This window comes from Manis javanica, chromosome 9 (genome assembly GCF_040802235.1).
Source record: "Manis javanica isolate MJ-LG chromosome 9, MJ_LKY, whole genome shotgun sequence".
Lineage (NCBI taxonomy): Eukaryota > Metazoa > Chordata > Mammalia > Pholidota > Manidae > Manis > Manis javanica.
This window is the reverse complement of record NC_133164.1, coordinates 106,487,335-106,514,609: the sequence shown is the minus strand read 5'-3', so window position 1 is coordinate 106,514,609 and position 27,275 is coordinate 106,487,335. Positions and strand designations below refer to the sequence as shown.

Sequence of the window (27,275 nt, the reverse complement as noted above, 5' to 3'; positions counted from 1 at the left end):
TCTGTGTACAAGACGGCCACCTGGTAGTTCAGCACCTCAAGCTAATAGAACTCCAGTTTTTTAAATCTGCTTCTTCTCATGGAACTTTATTCATTTCTCAATAGCTTTATCAACTCATTGTTTGAGATCTGCAGTCAAGTGACTAAAGCAAATGGTGGGAATGGGAAAAAAGGGTTGGCTCTTACAGTGAATGTTCTAGAAAGCTCCAAAACCAGTAGCCATAAGCAGCCCTTAACCCATCACAGAAGCAAAACTGTATGCCTCTCCTTGCCTGTCATTTTACTAGACTCTTCAGGTTACCTTTTTGAGACTTCTTTTTCCCTTTAAAGGCTGATTTTACATCCCCCCCCCCAAGCCCCTGCCTCAAAGATGTACAGGAAAAGAGGAAAAAGAAAAAAAAAAGAAATTCAAGAGGATTCTGCCCAAGAAACTATCATATGGTACATCATTGGAATTTTATAACTGATGTGATCTTACAAGTTGTGTGCTTCAATCTATATCCTTCCTAACTCAGAGTCTCTGCCTCTGCTTCAGCATTTTACTGAAGAAAATACAAGTTGAAACTGGAAAGGGGACCCAAGGCCACGTGAATACTTATGTTCCATCAAATAATAAAATGTTAGAAATTTTAGTAAATCTACATCTCTCTAGGAATTGCTCTCAGCCAAAGAAGTTGCTCATCCAAGATTACACCCCACTTACAGGGGCAGCCCACATCAAAGACCAGCTGAGACAAGGTGCAGAAGTCCATGCCACCTTGCATCATTTGAGACAATTCTGAAGGACAATCCCAGCACAAGAGTAACCATAGGGTCACCTAAGGCTTTCATTAAACTGCATCAGCAGTTCAGTTTCTCCCTCACCCCCAAGCCTGTGTCCCTCTGTCTCGTGGGTGTTTCCCAGAAAGCACTTGCTGATAAATTCCCTGTATTCCAAACTCTGTCTCAGAATCTGATTCCTGGGAAAACATGGCCCTTGTACACCCTTTAAGAAGGCAGGAAAGTTACATCTAATGCTTCTGATTCCTTATGATTAATTTTATTTATAGTAAACAAAAAAATATTTTTAAATAATTATTTGGCCACTGTATCGCTAGACAGCCTTTGCTAGGGAAGAGCACTGGACTGGGGAATCCACATATCTGGGTTTTCCTGTCTACTATTAGCTGGCGTGCTTGTCACGATCATCAGCTTACTCGGCTGTGAGTTGTGTTCAGGGAGAGGGAACAGGACAGGCCACGTAATGTTTTCAACCAGGAAGTATAATCTTAGAGAAACAGATTTTGTACTCCAGTGAAATATACATTTCCTCCCGGGTTTTAAGAAAAAAAAACAACCACTTTAGGTAGTCTATATTTTATCTGCTAATTAACATTTTATAGAGTATGAAAAATGTCAAGGAAGAGGGGAAAACAAGCTTAGAAAAATAATGATTCTTAAGCGGAATGGCAAACATCTTCATACATGTGACTAGAAATCTGTACAATGCTCTGATTTGCTTTACACCCTAGCAAATCTATGTAACTGCAAGTGGGGCCATCAGTAAATGCATCTACTGTTCTGAATGCAGTTACAACTCTACCAATCTCTGTTTTTTCAGCATAATTATCTAAGGCCTATCAAACTTGTCAACTGCAAAGAGCCTGTTTTATTTATGAGAAAACTTAAGAACTGATTTTAAAATAAACTTTGGCTAAATGTTTAAGTCATTTTCTTTAGTTACAGGTTTACCAATACAGAGCTTGGAGATAACAAAGAATATAATGTGACGAAGTTATTTCAAAAGATATATATCAGTTGGTACTTCATTTCTTATTGAAATTTTAAGTATAGCATGCATATTAAACTGGAATATCCTAAGTAGTGTCCAGTGATTTTCCAAGTGAATTGCCTTGAACCATGCTCAGGGCATGAAATAGAACATTATCAGAAACTGCCCCATGATTGCTTCCAGTCACTAATCACTTCCCTTTAAGACTAAATGCCCTTCTGAATTCTAATCCAACAGAATATCTTGCCTGTTTTTGAACTTTACATAAGTTGAGTCATACAGGTGTTAGATTTCTGTCTTACAACATTTTGTCTATGAGGGTCTCCATATTGTTTGTGTCATTTTAGTTCGCTCATTTTCATTGCTGCGTGATACACCATCATATGATTATATTACAAAGTAATGACAATGTGATGTGATGAGTGGTATTGCCACACACATTCTTGTACATGTCTTTTAGTGAACATATTGTATATATATATCTGCTGTGTATATGCCCAAGAGTGGAATATGTCTAAGAATGGAATTGCTGGGTCAGAGGGTTTCTATTAATTTTGTAAAACTATTTATTTAAAATCATGTGCATGCCTTGAAGGATCATTTTTAAAATAATAAAAATTAATCGCTGGTCATTTTAGGGCTTCATTCATGTAGGGAAGACACTAGGAATAAGAGAAGGTTTGCTGCTTTAGGTAGAGAGCAACTTAGAGCTTGAGGCGACAACAGGATGGGCATAGTGCGTGGACAGGTCAAGCACAAGCCTGGTTCAGACTCTCACACTTTAGTTTCCATGTTTGTAAATTGGAGATGCTACTATCACAATATCTTTAAAAAAAGAAAGAAAGGATATAAATAATATAAGGTATGTAAGGCATCTTTATCCTTGGAAATGCAGTACATCATAGAGTTCAGAGGTTGCCCAGGTACGTACTGGAGCAAGTTCGTAAGCTCTCAGAGTCTCTGTTTCTCATCTGTAAAATCAGGATAACCTCACCACATGACAATGTTATGAGGATTCAGTGAAATAGCAATTAGCAAGGTATTTAGCAGTGAAGAATATTCAGAAGTTCTCAGTACTTGTTAGATTTAATTTTTCTTTCTAAGCTCATTATTTCCTTTCGTGTTTAATGAAAACAATTTTAACTGCTCTTAATGTATTAGAAATTTTAGTAGAAGATATTCTGTAACTGATTTTAAAAAAAGCCCTAAGATACTGGTGTGTTACAGAAACAAGGCATTCTCATAATACTTTTACTTATTCATTCAGTCATTGATGGATATTCAGCAAGTACCAATTTTGTCCTAAGTATTGAGCTATATATACAATGTATGAAGCTATACAATGTATACTTGTGAAGATGAATTAGATACATTCCTTCCCTATCATGAAACAATTCCCAACCTATTAGAAGAGGGAATATTTGGACCTAAACACCCATATGAGGTAGTACTATGTGTAATTAATGCCACAAAAGTGGTAAAAAGAAATGTTATTCAAACATGAGAAAGGAAGCCATCATTTTTGGATTGAGTATTCAGAAAAAGATTTATGAGAGCATCAGTATCTGTCCTGATCTTTGAAAGATGCATGGAATTTTCTTAAGTAGAGACAGCCACTGAGTTATTCCAAAAGGGAAGGAATGTTCAGAGAGAAAAAACAAAGGGTGACATATTTGTGCCTGGCAATGAGTCAAGGTTGTCAAGTGTCAAAGGTAGACACACACACACACACACACACACACACACACACACACACACACAAAATGACACAGCAACAACTAAGATGTGATATGCTGAGGGGTTTGCAGTTGATTTTTCTTGGCAGACAATGGGAGCCACTGGAGAAATTTATGGAGTGTAATGCCATGTTTAAGCTGTTTCAGGAAGAAATCTGGCAAGCAGTTTACACAATAATCTGGAGGAGTAGAGAGAGGAAGACTAACGATGAGGCTGTTTTAGCAGTTCATAAAGAAGAGGTCATGAAGAGGAGAATAAAAATATGACTCTTGGGAATGGTAAGGCAGCCAGGGATTCAAAATATGTTGTGGAAGTTCCCATAATAGGATAGGGAAGTTATATACAGGACTGAAAATGCCACGAAGTTTCTGAAGCACAGTGATTTTTAAGAAGAAAGCAAAAAAAGATTGGTACAGCTAGAACTTAGTAACGAGGGGAAAGTCACTGTAGGGGGAAAAAAGAGGGAAGTAAGTGTACAGTGTCCCTCTGTGCAGGGAGAGGAATAAAAGGAAAAGAGCAATAGATTCCCAGAGTATTGTAGCTGGGAACATAATGGTTAAAAGTACAGGACTCTGACCCCAGACATTCTGAGTCCAAATTCTAGCTCTGTCACTTACAGTGCGACTGCAAGCTAGGTACTGAAAGTCTCCGAGCTTTAGTTCTCTTATCAGCGTTACAGGCTTAGTAATAGTATTTACCGCATGCATTGAGCAGTTGGCATTCAGTATAAATTCCATGTAACTTTTTGCATTTACTGCTATAAAACTCAGCATAGGTGAAACATGACATATTATAGAAAACAGAAAGAACCATTAATTCATTCATTCGACTAAATTATCTATTGATGCCTACCATGTGCCAAGCTCTGTTCTGGATATTGAGGAAATCAAGTGATCTCAACAGATTTGTTAATCTATACACATTAGTCGGGAAAAATGAACAGAGCAGGGATTGACCAAACATGCTGTTAGACAACAGTCAGGGAAGATCTGTGTGTGGTGGTGGCAACTGAACACAGACCTGAATGAAATGAAGGCAAAGCCATGTAAATATCTATGAAGAGAGATTCCAGGCAAGAGAAAAAGCAAAGGAAAAGTCTCTGAGTTGGAATGTGCATTATTATGCAAAGAACAGACAGGAGGAACATGAGGCTGAAACAGATTATGGAAAGTAGTAGCAGGAGGGGAAGTGAGGGACGTGGCTAGAGGTGGACCCCACAGGGCCTTGTAGGACACGGCAAAGTCATTGGATTTTGTTCATATGATGGGAAGTCAAGAGGAATAACATAATCTAATCCACATATTGAAAGGCTGCTGTGCTGACACCTTACTGGAGAGATAAGAGCTAAAGAAGAGACTAGTCATGGGCTTATGGTACAGTCTACAGTCCGTAACAGATGGTGGTGCACAGGTAAGGGCGGAGCAGGGGAGGTGGAACAGTAGGTATTGCTAGCAAGAACTACAGCACTTGGGGGAAAGACTGAATTTGGGGTGTGAGGAAATCGGAATAAAGAAGCATGAATCTAGAGTGTTGAACAAAAGCAAATGGATGTCCAGTGGTATCACTCATTGAAATGGGGAAAAGAATAGGAGGATCAAGTGTGGATATGGGAAAAGGGAATCATGGAAAAGAATGATTTTCATTTTGAACATAGCTGACTTGCCTTTCAGATAGCCATTTGGAGAAGGTTAGTCAATGGCTGATATGGAAGTTGACTTAGATTCTGGAAAGAGATTAAACTAGAGATAAAATGTGGGATCCATTAGCATTTAGATGGTATTGAAGCCATTGGTGCCAGATGGTATCGCTGAAGAAGCTAATGCAGATAGAAGAGAAGAAAAGCCTGAAGACTGATCCCTGGGACGCTCTGACTCCAGAGACTGGGAGTGAGAGGGGAAATAAGCAGAAGATACTGAGAAGGAGCAACCAGTGGGATGGAAAGAAAACCAGGAACATTTAGTATACCACAAGCCACATGAAGAGTGTTTCAGGAAAAAAGGTGAGAAGCTATCAAATTTTGCTGAGCACCTGAGAATTGACCATTGGATTTGACAATGTGGAGACTATTGATAACCTTGGTAATCACGGTTTCGGTGGACAGGGTGTGAAAATGTCACTAAAACTAATAAGGAAGATTCTAAAGAAGCAAACACTGAGTATAGAACAACTTATAAAGGAGTTTTTCAGGGAAAGGAAGAAGTGGGGCTTTAAAGGGGAAGGTGGTATCAAGCAAGTTGCGCAAAACAGGAGTTGTATCAGAATGGCGATGCTTAGTTGAATTATCAGTGAGGAGGGAAAATGGATGATGCAGAAAAGAGATATTACAGAAGAGTCCAGTCCCTTTGTGGGTGACAAGCAATGAAGAAAGAGCTGGCTTCAGACAGGAGCACAAACTTCAGCTAGATTTGATGAAAGGATAAGAAAACAATTTTTGAATGCTTTTCTTTTTTTAGTGATAAAAGAAGCAAGATTATTAGCTGAGAGTGGGGAAAGAAAAGTGGTATTGGGAGTCTAAAAAGTGAGAATAGATATAAGACATTCATCTTACAAAGTGAAACAATGAACGACTAGAGAGATGCAGGGGCATTTCCAAACAGATAGCCTTGGATTTGTGGTCATAAATGCCCAGGAAACAAGGTACGTGCTTTTCTCTGATTAAGTCAGCTGTCAGGGTACATGGCAAGAAGATGGTAGAAGAGCTAATTTAACCAGCACTTAGTTTTTTCAGTGAGTATGATAGGGAAAGAGGGTCAAGGGAAATGAGGGTGTTTGCAAGGGCTAAAGATAATAAATGACTGTTATCTAAGTTGAGTTTGGAGGGAAATGAGGGCAGTGGGAGGGTGGCAGAGTTAATGCATGGAAGGTCTTAGTGGGACTGAAAAATTGTTGGCAAGGGTGCAATAAAATAAGTGAGCAGGAAAGTAACAAGGTGAGAGGAGAAGGGATGACAGAAACTGAGAATTTGTAGGGGTTGCAATTATTGGTTTAGCGTGTGACATGGGATTGATGAATTGAGGTGGGAAAGAGCCAATATCATTGCAGGTAATATAAAGGGACTAACAGTCTAGGGCATTGGATGAATTATCTGCATGGATGTTATAATTACCAAGATTGATCATAGAGGTAATTGGAAAGGAAGTGATCCCCAGATGCTAATATGTTCAGTGAATGTGGGAATATGACAGAAAACTTTAACAAGAAGAGGGTAGTAAGTAGATATCTGTCAACACTTGCTTCAAGAGTGCTAGATTATTTAAGCCCAGAAACTGAGTCTATTAAAAAAGTTAAAAATGCTAGGAAGGTGATCACTAGAATAAGAAAAAATATGCTGTAAGAAATTTCAGTTCTTTTTACAACAATTCATATTTTTTGCAATTCCTTATATATGTAGCCATCTGTTTACCAGGAGACTATTTGATTACACCAGCAAATACAACAATAATAGAGTGCAAACTGTGATCTGTATATATGCTATGGTTTTAGTCATTCTTCATAGTGTCCATTTGTCTAGAAAGTTCAGGTAAAAATTTAAATATTATTTGATAATTTGATATAGAAAAGATGAAAACAGAAGGCAGTTCATTTCTTCATTGTGGACCCAATCTTTACTCACCGGGATTGTTGGACTGGGCATCCATAGGAATCATGAGCTTAGTCCGGGTGGCTCGGCGTGCAGCCAGTGACCTTTCCAGAGTGGACATGGAGCTCCCTGCTTCTTCAGTGTCTTGACCTAAAAGGCAAACAACACTCCTGAGAAACACACCTTCTTCAATGATGCAATACTCAACATAATTTCTAGCTAGGTGCTCCAATGCCTTTTTAATTTTATTGATGCTTCTACTTTTTTGTAACCCAATCAATATACTCTCATTTGTACAAATGTTAATAAATTACCATAACCTCATTACCCTGAAAGAACTGTTTTTACATTTTGTTGCTTATGATTTTTGCATATGCATATATGCAAAAGTGAGAATGTTCATACACATTTTTTAAAAAGTGGCATATTTTGTGAACTTCTTAAGAAAATAACATGAATATCTGTCTGTTAATAAATAAGTCAGTAATATATTTTTTAGCATCTCCATCACATTCAATTGTATGAATTTACCACAATTTATGCAACTAGTATTTAAGGCTCAAAACATCACATCTTACCATAAAAACACAGGAAATAAACTATATTCTTCAAAAGGTCAGGCATATATATATATATAAGCTTACTATGATTCCATAAAATATCATATTAAAGAATCATTAAAAAAGTAAAAAAGAATGACATGTATATTTAAAAAGTTAACAAAAAATATATGTGGAGAGAAACAAAATTAAAGCTCTGAATAGTGTATATCAGGTATTCCCATTTTTGTGATATACATATAAAAGCATATGTATATAAATATCTCCGCAGATAACATATATAAGTGTACATGTGTGGCATATTTGTATAGAAGGGTTACACAAAAAATTCTAAACATTGCTTTCCTTTTGTTAAAGGGGCAAGAAATTTGGGAATGGGGAAAAAAGAAAAGGCAAACATACCTTTTATCATTTTGGGTATTATTTTAAACAACTTCATTACTATTGTCTTGTTTTTTGAAAAAAATCATAAACCTGTATTCTTATTTTGATTAATATAAAAATCTTATTTGATTGAAATTCTTATTTTGATTAAAATAGTTAATATAATTTAAAATTAAAAATAATGCTGGGAGAGACTTCCAGGCGGCCAAGATAGTAATGGCTGCCTAAATCTGAATCTGTCCAAACATCTAAAAAACTACACAGAAACACATAAAACAATAAAATGATGCAAACTGTACTCCTTAAACACAACTAAAAGAGTACAACAAACTTTAAATTTCCTGTGAGTACAAAAATAAATAATAATAATTTCCAGCAAAGCTATTATTCAAGCTGCTTCCACCAATTCTTTCAGAAAGTTGGAGGATTTGAGAAAACTGGTTAAAAGAGGGAAGAGGGGAATAAGGCTCCTAAGACCTAAAGTCACCCACAAATGGAGAAAGCCCACCCTCACTGCAAAAATATCTAGTTTCCTAGTAGATCAGAGCTCTTAAAAATAGACTATTCATTGACATAGAGTTGTGTTCTTTTAACCAGGAAAGCCCAGAGGACACAATGTAACGTAATTTATAACCCCTGCTCGGCATGCTACTCTGTCTGTTCTAGAGCTGGCAAGTAGGTCCTGAAATTAAAGACATACAGGCACACGTATCCTCTCATTCTGAAGAAAACAGCCTTCCTTTGGAGCTAAACTTCTCCCAGGATTTAATAAGAGATCGAAATTAGTCTGGCTGCCCCTATTTCAGTGTCTAACAGATGAAAGGAAATGCCAAGAAGGAGGAGTCTTCAAAAACCATTAGCGAAACCTTCTGCTATCTGAGAGGCAATTCTATCCCTCCTCTCTTTCTTCCTGATGTCCAGTGAGAAACAAAGCTGCATGAATGAACGTCTATAAAGGGTGGAGGATCCTGCCAAAAAGATGAATGTTTTCTTCATTTTTCAGGAGTCAGCCTGCTCCAGCAGCAGGCCTGCTGGTCTTCCCTGGCTATTTAAACAGAGGAAGACGTGACTGAGGAGCGCGAAGATGAGAGAGGGGGTCAGCAGTGGAGTGCATGCTCTTTCATGAGTTGGCCTGGCAAAAACGAAGGAGTTTCCCCCAGGGTAAGTGGGCACTTGGGAAGTTGGACAAGCGTGAGTCATCATGCTGGAATTCACCCAAGGCCGGAATGCAGCCAAGGCTGGCAGAGCTCTTCCTGGTAGGAGAGGGCTAAACCCTGACTAGACATCCCTCAATAACTACCAGTGGAAGAATCCCGCAGGGTCTCACCAAGAATCCATACTTGGGTTTTACAAGAGACTCAGCATTTGGATGACCTGTGTGGACAGTCCCTGAGCCCATACAGGCAGTGATGAACTTCAAAGTGTCCTTTGTTCCCCCCCCCCACCCTCTTCCCCTTCCTCTTCATCTCCCCATCTTCCCTCGTGACCAAGGAGAGCACACAGGTAGGAGGAATAGGCGAAGATGGGTCTGAAACAGACGCTGCTCCTCCTTCTGCCCAGTCCCCACCACTCGGTTTCTCTCCAAGGTGCTGGAGGATTTGAGAACAATTCATGACTCCAGTCCTTAGAGCCAAAAGTTTAGCTGGCAGTAAGGGAAAGAGAATCCTTTATTTAAATTTTGGATTGTAGTTTTTAATAGAACTGGACTACAGTTTAATAACTGAAAATAATAGAAAAGTTAGGGAATCTGCTTGAGGTATTATTAAAGGGCTAGAAATGGAACACTCAACAACACAGGACTGAAAATCAGCAACTGAATTCCTCATTTAAGCAACTCTAAGCTGAGAAAGTCTAGCAAACCAGTCACTCGTTCAAGTAATCAAAAGATTCTAATTCAGTTCAAGAACAACAGCAAGTCATTCTACAAACACATCATGAGTAGACAAAGAATTTTTGATGACAGTCCTTCCTACATGACCAAGAAGAGCACATAGGTAGGAGGAATATTTTTAGATTTCTGAGTTATTTTTGGACATAGATTATTCTGCACCAATTCAGTAAACAGTAGTCTTTTTACTTCAGATCACTTTGTATACCAAGAAAGTCTTCAGATAGACTTATCAAATGAGGCTAATGATCATATCCTGTAATTGCTTGGGGATGACAGTTGGTCTTCACTGTAATCAAGGTCCCAGGAAGAGAACAGTCAATGCTTTCATACTTCAAGGGTCCCTAAAGTGATTTTTTTTTTAAAGTAAGGAATTGACAGATTTAAAATAAACTTTCAGGTATCCATAGACACAGGAAACTAAAAAGTATTCAAATAGCTTCAAATTTTTTCACCCTATAAAACTTTTGCTCAAGATTTAGCAAAAAACAATCAGTTCATTTAGAGTTCACAGTTCAGTGTTTCCCAACTGCACAACCTCTTACCTCTTACAAGTTTTAAGAACATCATAATTACAGGGAGCAAGTAACAGGGTGATGGAAAAGAAACTAATTAACCAACCAAATTTATATCCTATCATTTTAACTATTGGCAAATGACCTACACTATTAGTGGGAAGGAAACCTCTGCAAAAGAGGGAGTGGAGGAATCCTTGTGAACTTCAGAAAGGGATGTTGTTCTGACCCCACAGAGGAGAGAGTACCTGAGTGAGAGGTGCTTTTGCTCCCCAGCTGGGTCTCTGACTGGCTGTGGCTGACGGGTGTGAGGTCTTGGCAACTCTGGATGGGAGAGTCCCTTCCTGTAGGGTCAGTGGCCAATGGCTTCTCAATATTTTTCATCTCCATTTCTTCATGATGTATCCAAAGATCTGGGGGCCGCAGGTCCTTCTGGCTGCCCTTCCTTTTGCCAACACTGTGGGTAGCCCGTTTTCTAGGGAAGGAAAGGAAGTTAGACGGCAAATGTGAGCACCTCTATTCAATGGCTCTTCCTCTTTTTTCTCAGTCAGTGCAAGTTTGAAGCAGGGAAGGAAATAAGAGTGTTCCCAGGAGGAAACCTGTGAAATCCAGAAATTGGCAGACTTGTCTTGGCTGCCTTTCTTCTTCTCCCCAGGAGCTTCACCACATTACAGGAGAAGTGGTGCCGAATCCCCAGGACCTGGGCGGCCTGCCAGAGCGCACCTTACTCTAGCTTCCCAGCTGTGAATTCATGCACAAGGTGACAATGGGTTAGATGGAGCCATATGCCAGTCTTTGGAGCTAGGCATAAGGTACCTGACTGCAACATCTGTTTAGAAGATAAATGAAGGAAGTGCTTTGAAAGGGCAAATAGAAATAAAAGGCCGGAATTTGTGCCAACAGCCAGGAAGAAAGTCTGTGTCTCAGCTGTATAATTTAATGTGCAATGGGGAAGCCTGCTGTTGGAAGACAAAAGGCCCATAAAGGACATTCTAAGGAGAATAAAGCACCATTGCCTTGGAGACGTTAAGTGTCTGGATGCAAACACAATCAGACTCATCCTTTGAAAAGAGAAGAGCAGTTTGGAAGTGTGTTTCAAATGACTCTGACTTTCCTCAATAAGAATTTGGCAGCTACACACTTATTTTTCAGTGGTGGTCTCTTCCTGGGCCAGTGAGATTCAAATGTTCCTTGGATGCTAAGTAAAGTAGCTTGATGCTCATGCTAGCCATTTCCTATAGCAGATGTCAGTAAACTATGGCCCAAAGGCCAAATCTGCCCACTGCCTGTTTTTGTAAATTAAGTTTTATTGGAAATCTGCTGAGCTCATTCATTTTCATACTGCAGAGTGTTGGGAAGTTGCAACAAAGTTTGTATGTCCCCCAAAGCCTGAACTACTTTACCGTTGGTCCTTTTTGGAAATAGTTTTCAGACTCTGCTGTACAGTTTTAGAATTTCTAAAATCTCCACTCGTAGCTTCTATTTCTTTTAAAAAAATACTGCATCTTCTAAGACAGACTTAAGATAGTTAAAATCTAACCTTTGACAGAAGCCCAGCTTCTCACTTTCCTCAGTTACAGTAAATGGTTTATGAGGACAGCCACTTTCATGGTTGCTAAATGGTTTGAACAAACTACTTTCAGTGAAAACTCTTTGTAACTTGTGCAAGGCTTTGTTTTTACAACTGCTGAATGAGAACCTTTGCACATTTTAGGCAATTAATAAAGGGTTAGTGGTGTAATTTGTTGAATTTTCCTTAACATTCTTTTTTGCTGTTGTTGTGTCTCTGGAAACATGCTGATGAGGATAGGAGACAAAGAATTCCAGGCTTAATATTTATCTGGCAGTTTACTAGAGAAAAAATATGATGTTTTCTGCTCTAATGTTTTCTCAACAACTGCCTGATTTCCTGGCAGCCACTCCACACTGCTTCTATATAATAGCCTATAATAATGCCTAGATAATTTTCTGTGTCTAAGACAATAACTCTCTTCTAACCATCCATTTCCTGGTCATTTCCTTGTACTTCACCTGGACCCAGGAAACTAGTCTGCAACTCTCACATACCTCTTTTTGTTATCTACTCCTGCTAACTGCTTAGAGGAATTTTTATGTCATTTTCAAACTTAAAGATTTCAACCTGTTATCATTCTAAAACACCAAAATGTGAAATAACCTTTTAACTCCAGTGCCTACATGACTACGTGCAGAAAGTACCAGCACCAGATCCAGGGTAAGACAATTAGACTTTTCATAATACCTGAATATTTGAATAGCCTGTGGTATAAAGAAATTTGCCAAATAATTTTTGAAACTAGAAATAAATCACAAATTTGGGTTTTCCCTCGCTTACATGCGTGCCCTGTTCATTTGTTCGTTTGTGTATTCATTCATTCAGTCATTAATTCACCAGTCCTCATACCACAGTACCGAACATCCCCAGATGTAGTCTATTAGAAAGAAGTTCCAAATCTGATTGAGGCTAAACCTTTCTGTATGTTGTGATTTATAACCTCCTTCTGGGAAAAGGGATTATCATTCCTGATAAAATGCATAAGCAATTTTCTGCTGGATTTTACTTAGATCAAGGCCTCTTCTATGTAGCTACTCATTCACCCACCTCACTGTCAGTCAAGAAGCTAAAGACCTATAAACAGAATTTATTTCCTTTTTTGTTATATATTCCATGAAAGACCTTTTAACCACTTTTGTTTTCTGAAATGTTCTTATCAAGGAGAAATCTTCAGCCCTGGACAGGAGGCTTTCCTCTGCTGCGGGTGGTAGCCCAGCCGCCATGTAGCAAGTTGTCATAAAACAGACACCAGCTTGTAACTAAACTGTCTGAAAAGCTTGTCTTAAAGCCTGGAAGAGCTGTCACCCTGGCCTTCTGTCCACCTGCTGGTTCTCTGACATAATGACCGCTGCCCACTGTGGCCCTCCCTTCCTGTCTCACCACCGCAATCTTCACACTTTTATGCAAATGGACCGAGGGCAATGCTTTCTGGTGTGGCCCTTGGACCAGTAGCATCAGCACCGTCTGTGAACTTGTTAGAGATGCACCTTCTCAGGCCCCACCCCAGATCTTAGGAATCTGAAACTTGGGGTTGGGGGAGGCTCAGCATTCTGTCTTTTAACAGCCCTGGAAGGGACTCTGATGCCCTTGAAGTCTGAGAAGCTCTGTCTTAGTCAACCAGGACAATTTGTTTGTTTTCAGTTTAAAGCTAGTTTTTCTATTAGGTACAGAATATGTCACATGCTCCTCTCTCCCCAACAAGTACTTTCCTCACAGATACCAGTCGTCTTTTTCAGCATCCAAAAATAGGTGTAGGCAAATCTCAATCATAAGATAATCTGGTCATGGGGATGGATGTGCAGCACAGAGAATATAGTCAATGGTTCTCTAACATCTTCCTATATTAACGGACAGTAACTGCACTAGTTGGGGTGAGAATTTAATAATGGGTGTAACTGTTGAATCACTGTGTTGTACACTTGAAATCAATACAATATTGTACATCAACTATACTTCAATAAAAATAAATAAAATTAAAAATAATATACTTAAACAAAATAGCTGTAGGCTAGGAAGACCTCTTCCCACCCATGCATTCTCAAATAAAGGCAAAGCGAGGGACCCTTCCAAGGCTCTCTGCTGTCTCATTCTCATACTGTGGCAAAGTATTCACAGCATAATCATAGTGTTTTGTTTTGTTTCATCTATTGACTATCTATCATCTATCTATCTATCTATCTATCTATCTATCTATCTATCTATCTATCTATCATCTATCTATCTATCTATCTATCTATCTATCTATCTATCTATCTATCTATCTGTCTGTCATCTATCTCTCTATATCTATCATCTATCAATCTTTTTGATCTTACTTATATCATCTATCTGATCTTATACTTCTTCCCAGAGTGCCTTTACAATCCTATTTACTTACAAACCACTTATTCTTTGAGAGTCTCTTCAAGCCTCTTTCAAGAAGCCTTCCTGACCACTTCAGGTCAGTGTAATCTTAGAATATCTCAGTCATTTCCCTCTTCTCTCTCTACCCCTGGCCCTGCACTGATCGCCATCACCGTCTGTCTCACTGAGCTGGCCAGAGGCTCCCTGTGTGTGAGCTGGCTTCCTCCTGTGGTACTGGAGCAGACTCTCCTTCACTTCTCCCGCATTTATTCATTTATTTATTCAGTGGACATTTATGCAATATTGTCTCTGTGTCAAGAAATGTGCTAAGTACTAGAAATGCACCAATAGATTAGACATTGGAAGTTTAATAAGTAAATGAAAATGGCATGGCTCCTGGAAATTTCTGCCCTGTGGGAGTAAGGAGCAGGCACTGGGGAATGGCAGGTAGGAAAACTGAAAAAAATCAAGGAACCAGATCATAGGGGGCCTTGCCTCTATTAGAAAGATTTTTAATCATATCTGGAAGTCAGTGCGGAATTGCAGAAAGATTTTTAGCCCAAGGGTGGACATTATTCAGACTTGTTACTTTGTATGATGAAGACCACATGCTAAGCATACAGTAATTACTTGAATAGTAAAAATTTTTTTATTACTGATTTGGAAGTGTTTTTTGCAAGATTCTTCTCAGATTCTCTATTGGCCTATCTGTTCCTTACTTTGTATGTATCGTATTACTCTGATTTGTTTCCTTTTCATTTGTAATCAGTGTGCTGGGGATGCGAAGGGGAAAGATCCAACACTGGTTGAGTATCCATTTAATTCAAACCTACTGTGTGAAGTTCTAAAATAGTACTATCATCTCAGATTCTTTTGCCATATTGTGATAAATGATTAAGTTCCTCCTCTGTGCTTAGTTCCCATCCTCTACTTGAGGTCCCAGGAAGCAAATAGCTCTATACTAATTCTCATGTTTAGGTAGATGTGTGCCCAAGATCTGATGGGGGACTGAGGCAAGGACACCCTGCCTCACTGGGATTTAAGGAAGACTCCAGGAAGGAAAAAGGCCCGAAGGAGTGTGAAGAACGACTGCAAGTTAACCAAGAAAAAAATATACTAGGAAGTATAAATAACCTTTCCTGCTTCATAAATTCAAACCTTTCCCAGGGGTTTCTAGCCTTTTTATTCTCTATATGGATTCTTTTTATTCTACTAACTTCTATGAAAAATAAAACACAAGCTTGTATTGAAAGTCCAGGGAAAATGTGTCCAAGATTCTAAATAAACCTGTATTTTCTGAGATGGAATTAAGATATATTGACGTCCCAAGTGGTTGCCTATGTGGTGAATACTGAAAAATGAGCAAAATGTTAAAAATCTGAAAATCACTGAAAGTCACCTGCAGTAAAGTGCAGTAGATTTCATCTAAGAGTTTAAACATTTAAACACGATCCTCAATACTGACAAGAATTATTTTTGTCAAGATTTGAATATGTGCTAATATTTAAAACTTGCTGTGTACATATCAAAGTAAACTGGAGGTTTAGGCAACTGGTGATTCTATCAAGTGAATTTTATTTACATATTTATATTCAATGTATTCAAACAAGTTGCCGATCATCTACCCATGCAACTGATCTAGAAATATGATGACCATGTGTCTTAGATCTCCAGGATATCCAGGATATTGTCGATGTCAAACATACTGTTGTTAGTCTCTATAGATAGAATTAACTTATCATAAAGCATGTTCTATTATTTTGGCCAAGAAAATGTTATTACTTTATTAAAATCACAGGACCACCCCCTTCATCAGTTTAAGTTTTCATAAGACATAATTTTTCCATATATTCTACTATAATATCACTAATTCAAAATGTGGAAGAGATGTCTCTTCAATGTAGTAAAAATGTTAAATTAGTAATTAGATGGAAACACAAAATTACTTTATTTCATATTAATTTCAAATTAAATGCTACAAAGTATTTGTATAACTTAGTAGTATTCCATGGGGTATTTAAATGTTTTAAAGGTAGAGGGCATGATAGAAAGTATGTCTCATTTGAGGAAATTGACATTTAGGGGTTAGGTCTCCCCTTAGATTGAATTAAATACCATTAATTTAATTAAAGAAATGGTAGAATTAGAGTGATGACTTGGGTTTTAACTTTCGTTAGTTGTTTTATATCCTAAAAATAAAATTTTACAAACTAGAATGTGTGTCCATCAGATAACTTACCTCATTATTAAATAAATGTGCATATATATATATGATAGATCATAAAATAAATTGCATAAACACCAACTTGAATAAAGTGCTACCAATAATATACAAAAATATGTTTCAAATCCATTTCGATGCAATTCAAATCCACACAAAGAAAAATTTACAGTCTCCAGCAGTCCTAGATAAAGAGATATTGAAGAAGCCCATGAATGTGTTTCCTTTCCTATTTTGCCTTATTAGTTACGTTAAACTCTTGCTTTTTCTGAGAACCCTGTTAGGGACATTATTTCTGTTTCAGACTGGAGTTGATTTTGTTTTCCTCTGCATCGCTGAAGTTGTTCTAAAAGGCTCAGTGGTGGTGGTGTGGGAGGGAGGGCTCCTCAGCAAAATCAAGGCAAGCTAAATTAAAACTCAGAAATATTTTGAAGGAGAAAATTTTCTTTTTTTCTTCCTTTGTGTTAGTATCTACAAAGAGACCAAGATGAATGTCAGTGGGCCTGTTACTGGAGAGAGATGTATGAAGCGCATTGTGAGGAGTGTGCCGACCGGGCACTGACCGACTTCGCGGGCGGGGAGAGGAAAAGCCGCAGGGCAGCGGCGCAGGAGCTGCGAACTCACTTCCTCCGGCTTCAGTTGGAGGGGACAGGGGAGTGATTCATTCTTTCACTCATTCCCTGGTTTTAAAAACAAGCCATACCTGGGGCTCAGCCTCTATTCTGTTGAAACAAAACCTCCAAGCTCTTAAAGTGCTTACTTAGAGTGGGATTTGAGACAATTTGAGGGTTTCTCAAAAAAGCATCATATCCCACTTTTGCACATTGAGAAGGCTGGTATTCTCACTGAGGAGAAACCAAGTATGTCCAGATTCTGGTTCCTCAGGTCAGCATAACCCTCAAACACCCTCCTCACAATGAGGAAAATGGAAAAAAAACACAACACTGCAACAGATGGTTTTATTAATTAAATTAACTAATGTAATGGACTTAGTGAGTGGATTCATGTTTTTAAAACTATCATAAATTGGCCAAGTTCGGTTTTGGTGCCTCTCCACTTCCCTGCGTGTGAATCTTTCTCAGCTCTGTCTCAGAGACCTGCTGCTTTGACGTTCTACCCTTTCCCGGGGTTGCTGGACTAAGAGACTGCCCAACCCCTTACTCCATCACAGTTACCTTTCACCCAGAGCTTTCCTCCGTGCCCAGCACCTGGGAGCTCCACTGGTCACCGTGACTTCCCAGAATGTTTACACTTAGCCTGGCCATGTTAAGCTCATTCCGTCTGGTTTTTGTGTGGGCCCAGTGGACTAGCGCACCAGCTATCCCAACTTCAAGATAGTCCAACTTCATAAAGTCAGCCAGACATAAAATTTGTCCCACCACATAAACAAATTAAATACAAAGACTGCATCCACACTCTTAGGTCACGTTTTCAGTGTGTACATCCTCCTGTATCCTATCTCTGTACACCTCACTTCAAAATGCTGGAAGATACATCAAAGAGCAACAAATAGGGTCACAGGGTTTTTGAAAAGCAAAAGGCTGAGGGATTAAGGAGAGAGGGGAAAATAGTAGTTAAAGAATCTTTCTCTAACAATGTGCACAGTATATAGTTGTCAAACCAGCTCCCAATGGGCCCATGCCTCAGGCCTGAACAGCCAGCAGGCAGCACCATGCCTAAGGCCAAAGGAAAAAACTAAATAAAATCAAGGGAAGAGCATATTATGGCCAATCCAGTGAGAGAGTACAGCTGAAAGAGACCTAGCCGGCTGGATGTGAAAGTGCTAGAGACGTAAAGAGGCAGAGGATAACCGGGAGGTTATTGCTGATTCCCACAACTGGCTAGCACAAAGTTAAGATTTTGGTTCTGAAGCATTGCTTTGAAGGGGACAGGCTGAACTAAAACCACCTTTCCATTCTAAACTTTGTGCTTTGATATATCATTCTCTGCATGTATTATAACCTAGACCTGCATAGTATGAAAATATTTTAAAATCCCTCAAAATTTTTAATTTCTGAGACTCAACCACAGCCAGGAAATCCAAATCACGTTGAATTTCTGGAATCTCTCTTACCTCCTAACTACTGCCTCCAGACTAAACACGCCAGAGTATTACAACTACAGTGGGTTTGGTACTCTATATTTAGTCACTCATGCAACAAGCATTGATTAAATGCCTTCAGGCCCAAAGTGGTAAATAAATACATACTTTCAGAGGAACACAGATCTCCAGTCTTTTGTAAATAACTGCACAGAGGACCATAAGAAGGGACATGGTGAAGTCCATTTTCCAAGTGTTACTTAAGGAATACCTGTCATCACTTGAAAGGAAGAATCTGGCCCAGAAGAATAAAATCCAGCAGAAAGGCAAAGTGGGTCTCCAGGTGGATTCTACTATTAAGCTTGCTAGTCCAGCCCTCACTCACTCAAGTGATGGACCTGGAGGGGACAAAAGGCAGGACTGCCCACATCAGGGGTAAGGAACATGTGGTGAATTATGAAAGAGCACAGGAAGAGAGCTGTCAAAAATGTAACTCAAAAAGGTGACAGTTGGGTCAAACAGTGACTTCTCTTGGGAATCAGCTGTTACCTACTTTCTCTGTTGGGCTGACGAGCGCCTGGTGCAAATCACGGCCACGATCACCACCACCAGCACAGTGATGACGCCAACGGTGACCACAATGATCACAAGCAGGTTGCTGTTCTTCTGAGGAGTGACGCTGCCATGTGGGGGGTGCATCTGGCCAATGGGGGGCTCTGGGAGAAGAAAAAAAATATCAGGTTTAGGAAGATATGACAGCTCAGTGTTTATTGAGCTCTGTTATGGATATGAAGCATTCCCACTGTTCTGGAACTAGAATGTTCTGGAATTAGATAGTGGTGATGGTGGTAATGGCAGTGAACACACTAAAAACCACTGACGTGTGCACTTTAAAAGGGAGAATTTATGTTAGGTGAATTATATTTCAATGAATAAAAAGAACAAAGCTATCATGTTGAGTAGGAAGTGGGGAAGGGTAAAATGGCTGCTTTGTAATATGCATATTCCAACATGACAAGAACAAGAAAAGGCTGTGGTTTATGAGAAAAAACTACTTTTTTGGTGCTGTGGAAGATAAACTATTTGACATAATTCACTCACCATTTACTTGCATTCCTTTTAGGAAACTATCTATAAAGTACATTTAATTTTCAACCTGCCAAGGGTGTATGAATCCCAGTTAAAAGCAGTCACTGGGTTTGAAAGAGTGTCATCAAGACGGATATGAATGTTTTCCTATGTTGCCACAGGACCTCATGGGAGATGATATTTAGATGAAAATAATGATAATAAGACATCTTTCATAATTTGCTTATGTAAAGAAGTATGGCTAATGACCCTTTAAATTGTTTTCTTTAAACTCTAAGTATAATCATAAATACTCTGTTCTACATCATTTGTCACTATAAGCTACAATTTTTAAAAAGTAAATATTGGTTTATTTATAAAGTAATTTAGAAAGTAGCAGAAAGCAATGCATTTGACTATTTTCTTACACCGAAGTTTGAATGTGTTTCTTCAACAACCTATATTAGCTTTTTATACCCCTTGCGAAAAATATTCAGGCATTTTGCACCTCAGTGCCTTTGTTTATGACGTGGAAATAGTAATAGTTATTGAGTACAGTTACTTTCAGAGAAAATACATACAAAGTAACCATCTCAGTACCTAAAACAGAGTAAGTGCTCACAGTATCATTATATTACTGAAACATTAAATAAGATGTTGCTTAAATTAATACTATACAATGCCATTTGGAATACTTCTGGTGTGGACTTCCAAATGACAAAGTTTTCAGAGATAATACTCAACATGAAAGATAAATTAACTTCTCACAAACGAATATAATAACCTAGTACTTGTCTTAAATCACAATACTATCTTTTGACAAGTTATCTAAGGATCACTGCTTTTATGAAATGATAATCACCTAAACTTAAATAAATGATTGCTGACTCATTATTATTGGAAAAATATTAAGCACTTCTGATACAACTTGAATCTCAGAGGGAAGGAACTCATCAAAAGTCTTTAAATGGCACTTTCTTTTAAAAGATTCTGATTATAAAGGAAAGAAATAAAATTTCCTTGAAGTCATTTTTACATTTACTACAAAAGAATGAGGCCAGTAATGAAATGTCAGACATTTCTGTATCATAGTTGTACTTACAATTTAAAAAATCATTTGAAAATAGTATCTCCATATGCCCTTTCTGTGATTAATAAATTAATTGATTGGAATAAATTAACTTTTTATATGAGAGCTTTCAATGGCGACATTTGGGTATCTCATGGATTTTTACTACATGAGTTAAATTTAACAGTTCAACATTTCTGACAAACTTAGATTTACACATAGAAGTATACCTTATCAACATTTTAAGAAATCTTGTAAACTAGAATTTTTCAAATTTCTGCTCTTATGTCTTTTTCATTCCCACTTCAGGAAGACATCATTTTTTCAAGTCAGAAAATAATGACCCTGAACTCTACTGAACATTAGTGAGATTATATTGATGTCAGTTGCCTCCGAGACATAGGGTTCATGAAGACCCATTATAAATCTTTTATTCCAGGGCTTTATGACTGTTTCATAAAACTTCCTAACAGTTTAAAACTTGATATTCAAGGTCTTTCATTAATTTCCCAGTCTCAATTCAAAGGCTGAATCATTAGAACATCTGACATCAAATGGGCAGTTAAGAAAGTCAAGTGCAGTGGTCTTTAGAAGTGGCTGATTTTCATTGTTTTACAGTAGTTACTGTTATATGAAGTTACCACAAACACCGAATTAGGGAATATTAAGTATTGTTTCTACAGGAAGTACAGTGTTATGTTTCTGTGAGCCTCTGGTCACAGCATTTTTACCAACCAATTAATACACAACTTATTTTATGTGTGTTTCTGTTTAAAGACTTCTTATTTTAATATAGAAGATTGATTTATTAACATTGAACTCACAGTCAATAGCACTATAACTCATGCTTGAGTGAAGTTTAATTAACACACATATTTTCTCTATAAGGCCCTCCACAGCCTTTTGCATCAGGAACGTCAGACTGCTCTTCAGTACTATATTTAGGGGCCACATTAAACTGGGAAACCACCAACAAAAAGCACGAAAATGTGAAAAATGGGCACAAAATGTATTGTGGAAGGATGCTTGTTTACAGTCTGAGAGCTGAAAAGGTAAAGCGGAGTGTGGCTTTGTTTCCATGTCAGGGGAGCTTGTAAGCCCTGGGCTACTCAAACATTTCGATGCTCCAGCATGTCCCTGGGTAACCAGAAAAGCATCACAGGGGTTGTTCTGGGGGGTTACAGACACACAGTGGCAGTGGTTAAATCCACCATTACAGAATCTGCAAAAAATGACAACCAACCATGTTTCTACATCAAGAGATGGTTCCAAATTAGGAAAAACTTTAGAGATCACATATCTAGATTGGTACAGTTAAGAGTTCTGGAAGACAGCCTGAGTCCAGAAGGGGCCAGATGACAATCACCACCTTTTGGGCTTCAGGGCATATAGTCCAAAGGCTTAGAAAGATCCTCTAGGTCACTGTGATTATTTCATAAGCTAATGGATGTGACACACTGAACACAGGCCCTGGCAGAGCTGGCACTCAACAGACAGTATGATGTGGATCACCAAATTCCATTCTAGGTGATTTTTTTCAAATTAAAGTAAAACACAGCACCCCAGGCATCTGTTTCTGGTGTTTGCACAAGAGCTTGTGTATTCAGTGTCTGAGTATTCGAGACCTAGACAAGTGTTCGTTAAAATCACTGAGAAGGGAGTCATAGTTTAAAAAATCATATGGGCATTCCATCCACTTTTTAAACTTTCATAATGTTTGATCATCATAAAAGCTTTCATCCTTTTTAAAATAAATTTAATAAAGGCAAACATACATATTTCACAATTTGATGATTCTAAAATCTTAGTAATAATGACAGAAAAATTGGTTTACTAAAATAACCATGCCCTTAATTTTTATAAAACTTTGTAGGCTTTCAAAAATATTTTATGTTTCTTATCGCCTTTGCCCTCAAAAACGCTGAAGCAAGGTCATTGATAGACCAGTACATTGTATTTATCATATAGAAAATAAAACCAGGTATTGAATTCAGGAGTTTTGGCTCCTATTTTTAGGACCTGGTCTCACTGCCACAATGGCTCTGTGTAATAGGTACATAATATCAACAGGCTGGAAAACAAAGTGAACATCAGATTGACAGGTCCAGTTCTGAAGAGAGAAACAGATCCCATGAAAGCTTCATAGGTGGGGTTGAATTCTTAAAATTATGGTCTTTCCTGATCATAGTTCAGTTATCAGAACACCTTGAGTTCAACATATGTCTTAAGAATTTTACAGGTCTTTGAATTTTGACAGAAATTCATATGGCATTGAATATTTCAAAGCATTTTCACCTGAAATAAGGTGTTATATGGTCAATAGGCTAGAATAAATTTCTCAGATAATCTAGCTCCATATTTCCTAAAATGAAATATCAATCAGCATTGTTGGAGGTTGGGAAGAGTTCCTTGGTCAATTAAATTGAAGAACATATTTCTTTCCTCAAATCAGATTTTGAACATACTGATGTGAGCTGTAAATTTCCAGGAGACATAAGGTAAGGACAATAGAGAATGTATTTTTATTTGTACAATTATTGTACAAGAATGTACAATTATTCCAGAAATATGTACTGAAGATCCAGTTAGGTGCTGGGGATATGATGCTGTGATCAAAACATGGATGGACGTTAGAGGCATTATGCAAAGTGAAATAAGTCAGAGAAAGACAAGTACTGTATGATCTCACTTACATGGGGAATCTGAAAAAGCTGAACTCATAGAATAAGAGAGAGAATCCTGGTGATGGCCAAGGGCAGGAAGTTGGGGGAAATGAGGAGACATTGCTTAGACACAAACTTCCAGTTATAAGATGCATAAGCTCTCATGATACAATGTACAGTATGGTGATTATAGGCAATAATACTATATTATATACTTGAAAGTTGCTAAGAAAGTAGATCTTGAGTGTTCTCATCACAAAAAAAGTTATGCAATGGAGGCGTTAGCTAATGCCACAGAGATAATTGTTTTGCAATATGTAAGTGTATCAAACCAACATTGTATACCTTCAACTTGCACAATTTATGTGTCCATTATATCTCAGTAAAGCTGGTAAGTGGAGGTAAGAAAATCTTTGAGAGGATTCAAGCAGGGAAAGAAACTCTATGTGATAAGAAGCACACACACAGTTGGGATATAGCCATAGGCCTGCCCAAGCAGTTGGACCAGAGAAAGAAAAATATTGCTAAATGACCTTTTCAACATAAAATATGTATCCTGTCTGGGTTACCGTGACATGAATAGAATGTCAGGTTACTTCTAATCTGGGATCAATACATAGCTATTAGAAAAGTTGTGAAAGCTCCATTTCTGAGCTTTTTTTTTCTGGAATGGCAGAGAGGGAACAAGAGCCAGGCTGTGGAACAATTAGAAAGTCTTTATAGAGTTGCCCTATATCATTTCATAATAATTTACATGTCATTGTCTTCTTGTATATTGTGTGGTCTGAGAACAATTTTCAAATTAAAACATTGGAACTGCCACCCCTTCTGAGCCCCCTAAAAGAAGAGGCATGATTGTTGACCTCATGGAGCTTACAACTTACTGGAAAATACTTCTATTGAATAAATCATGAAGCAAATAATTATAACATTATGACTGTAATTGGTACTTAAAAGAAGAGTTCATATAGAAAGATATAATATGAGGACATAATGGTCTTTGGAGGAAGAGGGAGGTCATGAAAGGCCTCATTATATAAATAACATTTGGGCTGAATCGTGGAGTATTGCTAGGAGTTAGTCCCTGTTCCTTTGCAAGGGAACTGAGAGCAGGTCATGTGTCTGGAACATTAGGAGCAAAAGAGAAATGGCATAAAAAATGAGGCTGGAAAGAGAAATAGGACCTAGTTCATACATGAGCTTTGTGGATCACATTCAGTTATCTGCAGACCATTTAAGGATTTTCAGCAAGGGATGTGACAGACTAAAGTTGTTCTAACAAGACATCTCCAACTGTGTGTGGAGAGGGCTTGTGGTAGAAGCAGAGAGAGCAGCTAAGACAATACTGAAGTTCTCCAGGTGAGAGATGATGGTAGCTTCAACTGAGATGGTGGCAACTGCACTCAAGCAAAGTGGACAGGACATATGGTCTGAAAGCAAATGAACAAAGCATATTGCATAGGGGGAGGAAAGAAAGGGAGAGGCAGGTTCAGGCTTCAGTAATAGTCCTTATGTCTGAGATGAGGGAAGGGTCAGAGGGATAAACAGAAGCTCAGTCTTGACTATATATGTCAGTGTTGAGATCTTATGATAAATTATAAAGAGGCAGCTAGAAGGTCTGTGTTAGGGACATAAATTTGAGAGTTGACGTACTGATGGAATTTGAAGCCCTGGGAGTGGATGAAAGCACCACATCAAGAGTGTAGCGTGAGCAGAGATACTCTCTCAAGCAAAAGTGGCCAAATAAGTTTCCCAATCAAACACTTTTCTCACAGCTTATCATGGGACCTATGTACCTTGGAGCCACCTTTGGAGAACAGTAACCTAGATGAGTGGTTTGTAAATGGGGAGATTTTGTCCCCAGGGGGAAATCTGGCAATGTCTAGACAGTTGTGATTGTTACGACATGGGAGAAGGGAACTACTACTGGCATCTGGTGGGTAAAAGCCAGGGATGCTGCTAAATATCCTGTAATGCACAGGACGAAGTCCCATAACAACCACAAAATTATTTGGTTTCAAATGGCAACAGTCCAAGGTTGAGAAACCTGGTCTAGTTTGACACTTATTATATGCACATGAAAAACTGAGATCCAAAGAGTTCAAGTGACTTGGTTCACAGTCCTGCTCCCTGGCTCAGTCAGTTCTAGAACCTGGGGTTTGGAATTAATCGGGATCTTTAAAATCATTTGGGATCTTTAAAATCACTTGAAACTCTTGACTGCTTCAATTATCTTTCCATCATGGAATCCACTATAAAACTTTATTTCTGGATCCTTCTTTTGGCATTAAGGTGTTTGCTGAGTGTCTTATAATAGCTTACCAACCTCAGAATGGTCACTTCATGCAAATATGGAAAGAATTTTTATGTATACTTTGTTTAGATTAGTAAAATGTTATTGAGTTCTGAAGACAACAAAACAATGTTTTTCAAAACTACAAGGAAAATCGTGGTCTTTTCTCCTAAATGTGGAATATAAGTCATGTTTTATAGAACACCTAATATGATTCTGAGTTTTCAGAAATTATTTAACATTGATTTTTAAAATAATACTTCACCAAAATATCAACACCTGTTAAACTTAATTTAGTTTTCAAAGATTGAGGCCAATATAACATTTTTGTAGAGTTTGTACACTTACCCACCAAAATTACTAATTTCAGAAATTATAGGAAGACTTATCAACAAAAAGAAATTGGTGATTTATCTTTCCCAATGGGAAAAGCAAGAATCAATTGAAGTGATTTTCACTGTTGTCATTCATACAAATGTAAACTATAAAATCACATTTTCAGAAGTTGAAGTTTTCCTGCTTTAAAAATGTTGACCATAAATTTGAATGCATCATAAAAGTAAAATATTACCATATCACCACACATTAACTTTGATTCTACCTGCCATCGTAAAATAATTTAGGAAGCCTCTTCAGTTTTCTCAATTTAATTAAAGACTTTCAATACAACAGTAAACATGAACTATAGTTTTGTTTTTCTTTACTTGAATTCCAAGTGTGCATTTTTAAAAGAGTGACATAGTGTAAGAGAAAATAAATGATTAGTGAGATGTAAATTTATTTGCAACTGGCTTGAGTATTCTCACAATAAGCTATCATTCTATTATAATTCATTGAAGGATGAATCCAGCAAGTATAGGAAGAGATAAGAAACCTCTATAAGTCTGTCACTCTAAGAGGAGATGTACGAAATTTTCATTATATATGAAGTTCAAAACCTCAGATTTTAATATGTTCATGTTAATGCAGCCTACTTTATAAAAAGGCAGGGTGGGGCTGGGGTTTTATCAGTCAGGGTATTTTCATCTGTGCATCTAAATGGAAAATACACTCCATTTTTAAGGCATAAAACATTAGCAGAATTACAATTAGGAAGGTAGGGTTTCCAGATGCCTTTGCTGTTTTGCTCGTAAAAGCCCAAACTAAAGTCAAATTACATACTTACCATCATTTATCAGTTTGCAAAACAGGATAGGAATGAGATTGTTTGCTCTCCACCACCCATGTCTCTGAGGTTATCAACTAACCTTAATTAGTCAAGTGGCCTGTAATAATTTGTTATTCCAGTAAGGATTCTAGAAATGTTTCAGGTGCTTTGTTCATCCCATTTGCTGATCCATCCCATCCCATGAAATATCTAAAACATCAATAAGTGATGCAGAAAATTGAGAAGGGTTGATATCAATAATCTATCTAAAATGCTTCAAAGTCATTGGATGCCATTCATCTGTTTTACCTTCATGACTTTCCCCTGTGGGATAATGTATATCAGATCAAATTTAATTACATTTCTCACTAGGAATCTTAAACGGTAAAAAAAAAAAAAAAAGAACATACAATGACATGAATT

General features: G+C 37.9%; 1 protein-coding gene across 1 annotated transcript in view; it reads right to left on the bottom strand.

Moving 5' to 3' along the window:
- Positions 1 to 27,275, bottom strand: part of DCC (DCC netrin 1 receptor) — a 1,116,938-nt gene that overhangs the window by 58,491 nt on the left and 1,031,172 nt on the right. The window contains exons 23-25 of the mRNA XM_037016530.2: positions 19,166 to 19,328; positions 10,683 to 10,909; positions 7,121 to 7,237 (exon numbers count right to left, since the gene is read on the bottom strand). Coding sequence (XP_036872425.2) covers positions 7,121 to 7,237; positions 10,683 to 10,909; positions 19,166 to 19,328 — 507 coding nt within the window. The remainder of the gene's footprint in view (positions 1 to 7,120; positions 7,238 to 10,682; positions 10,910 to 19,165; positions 19,329 to 27,275) is intronic.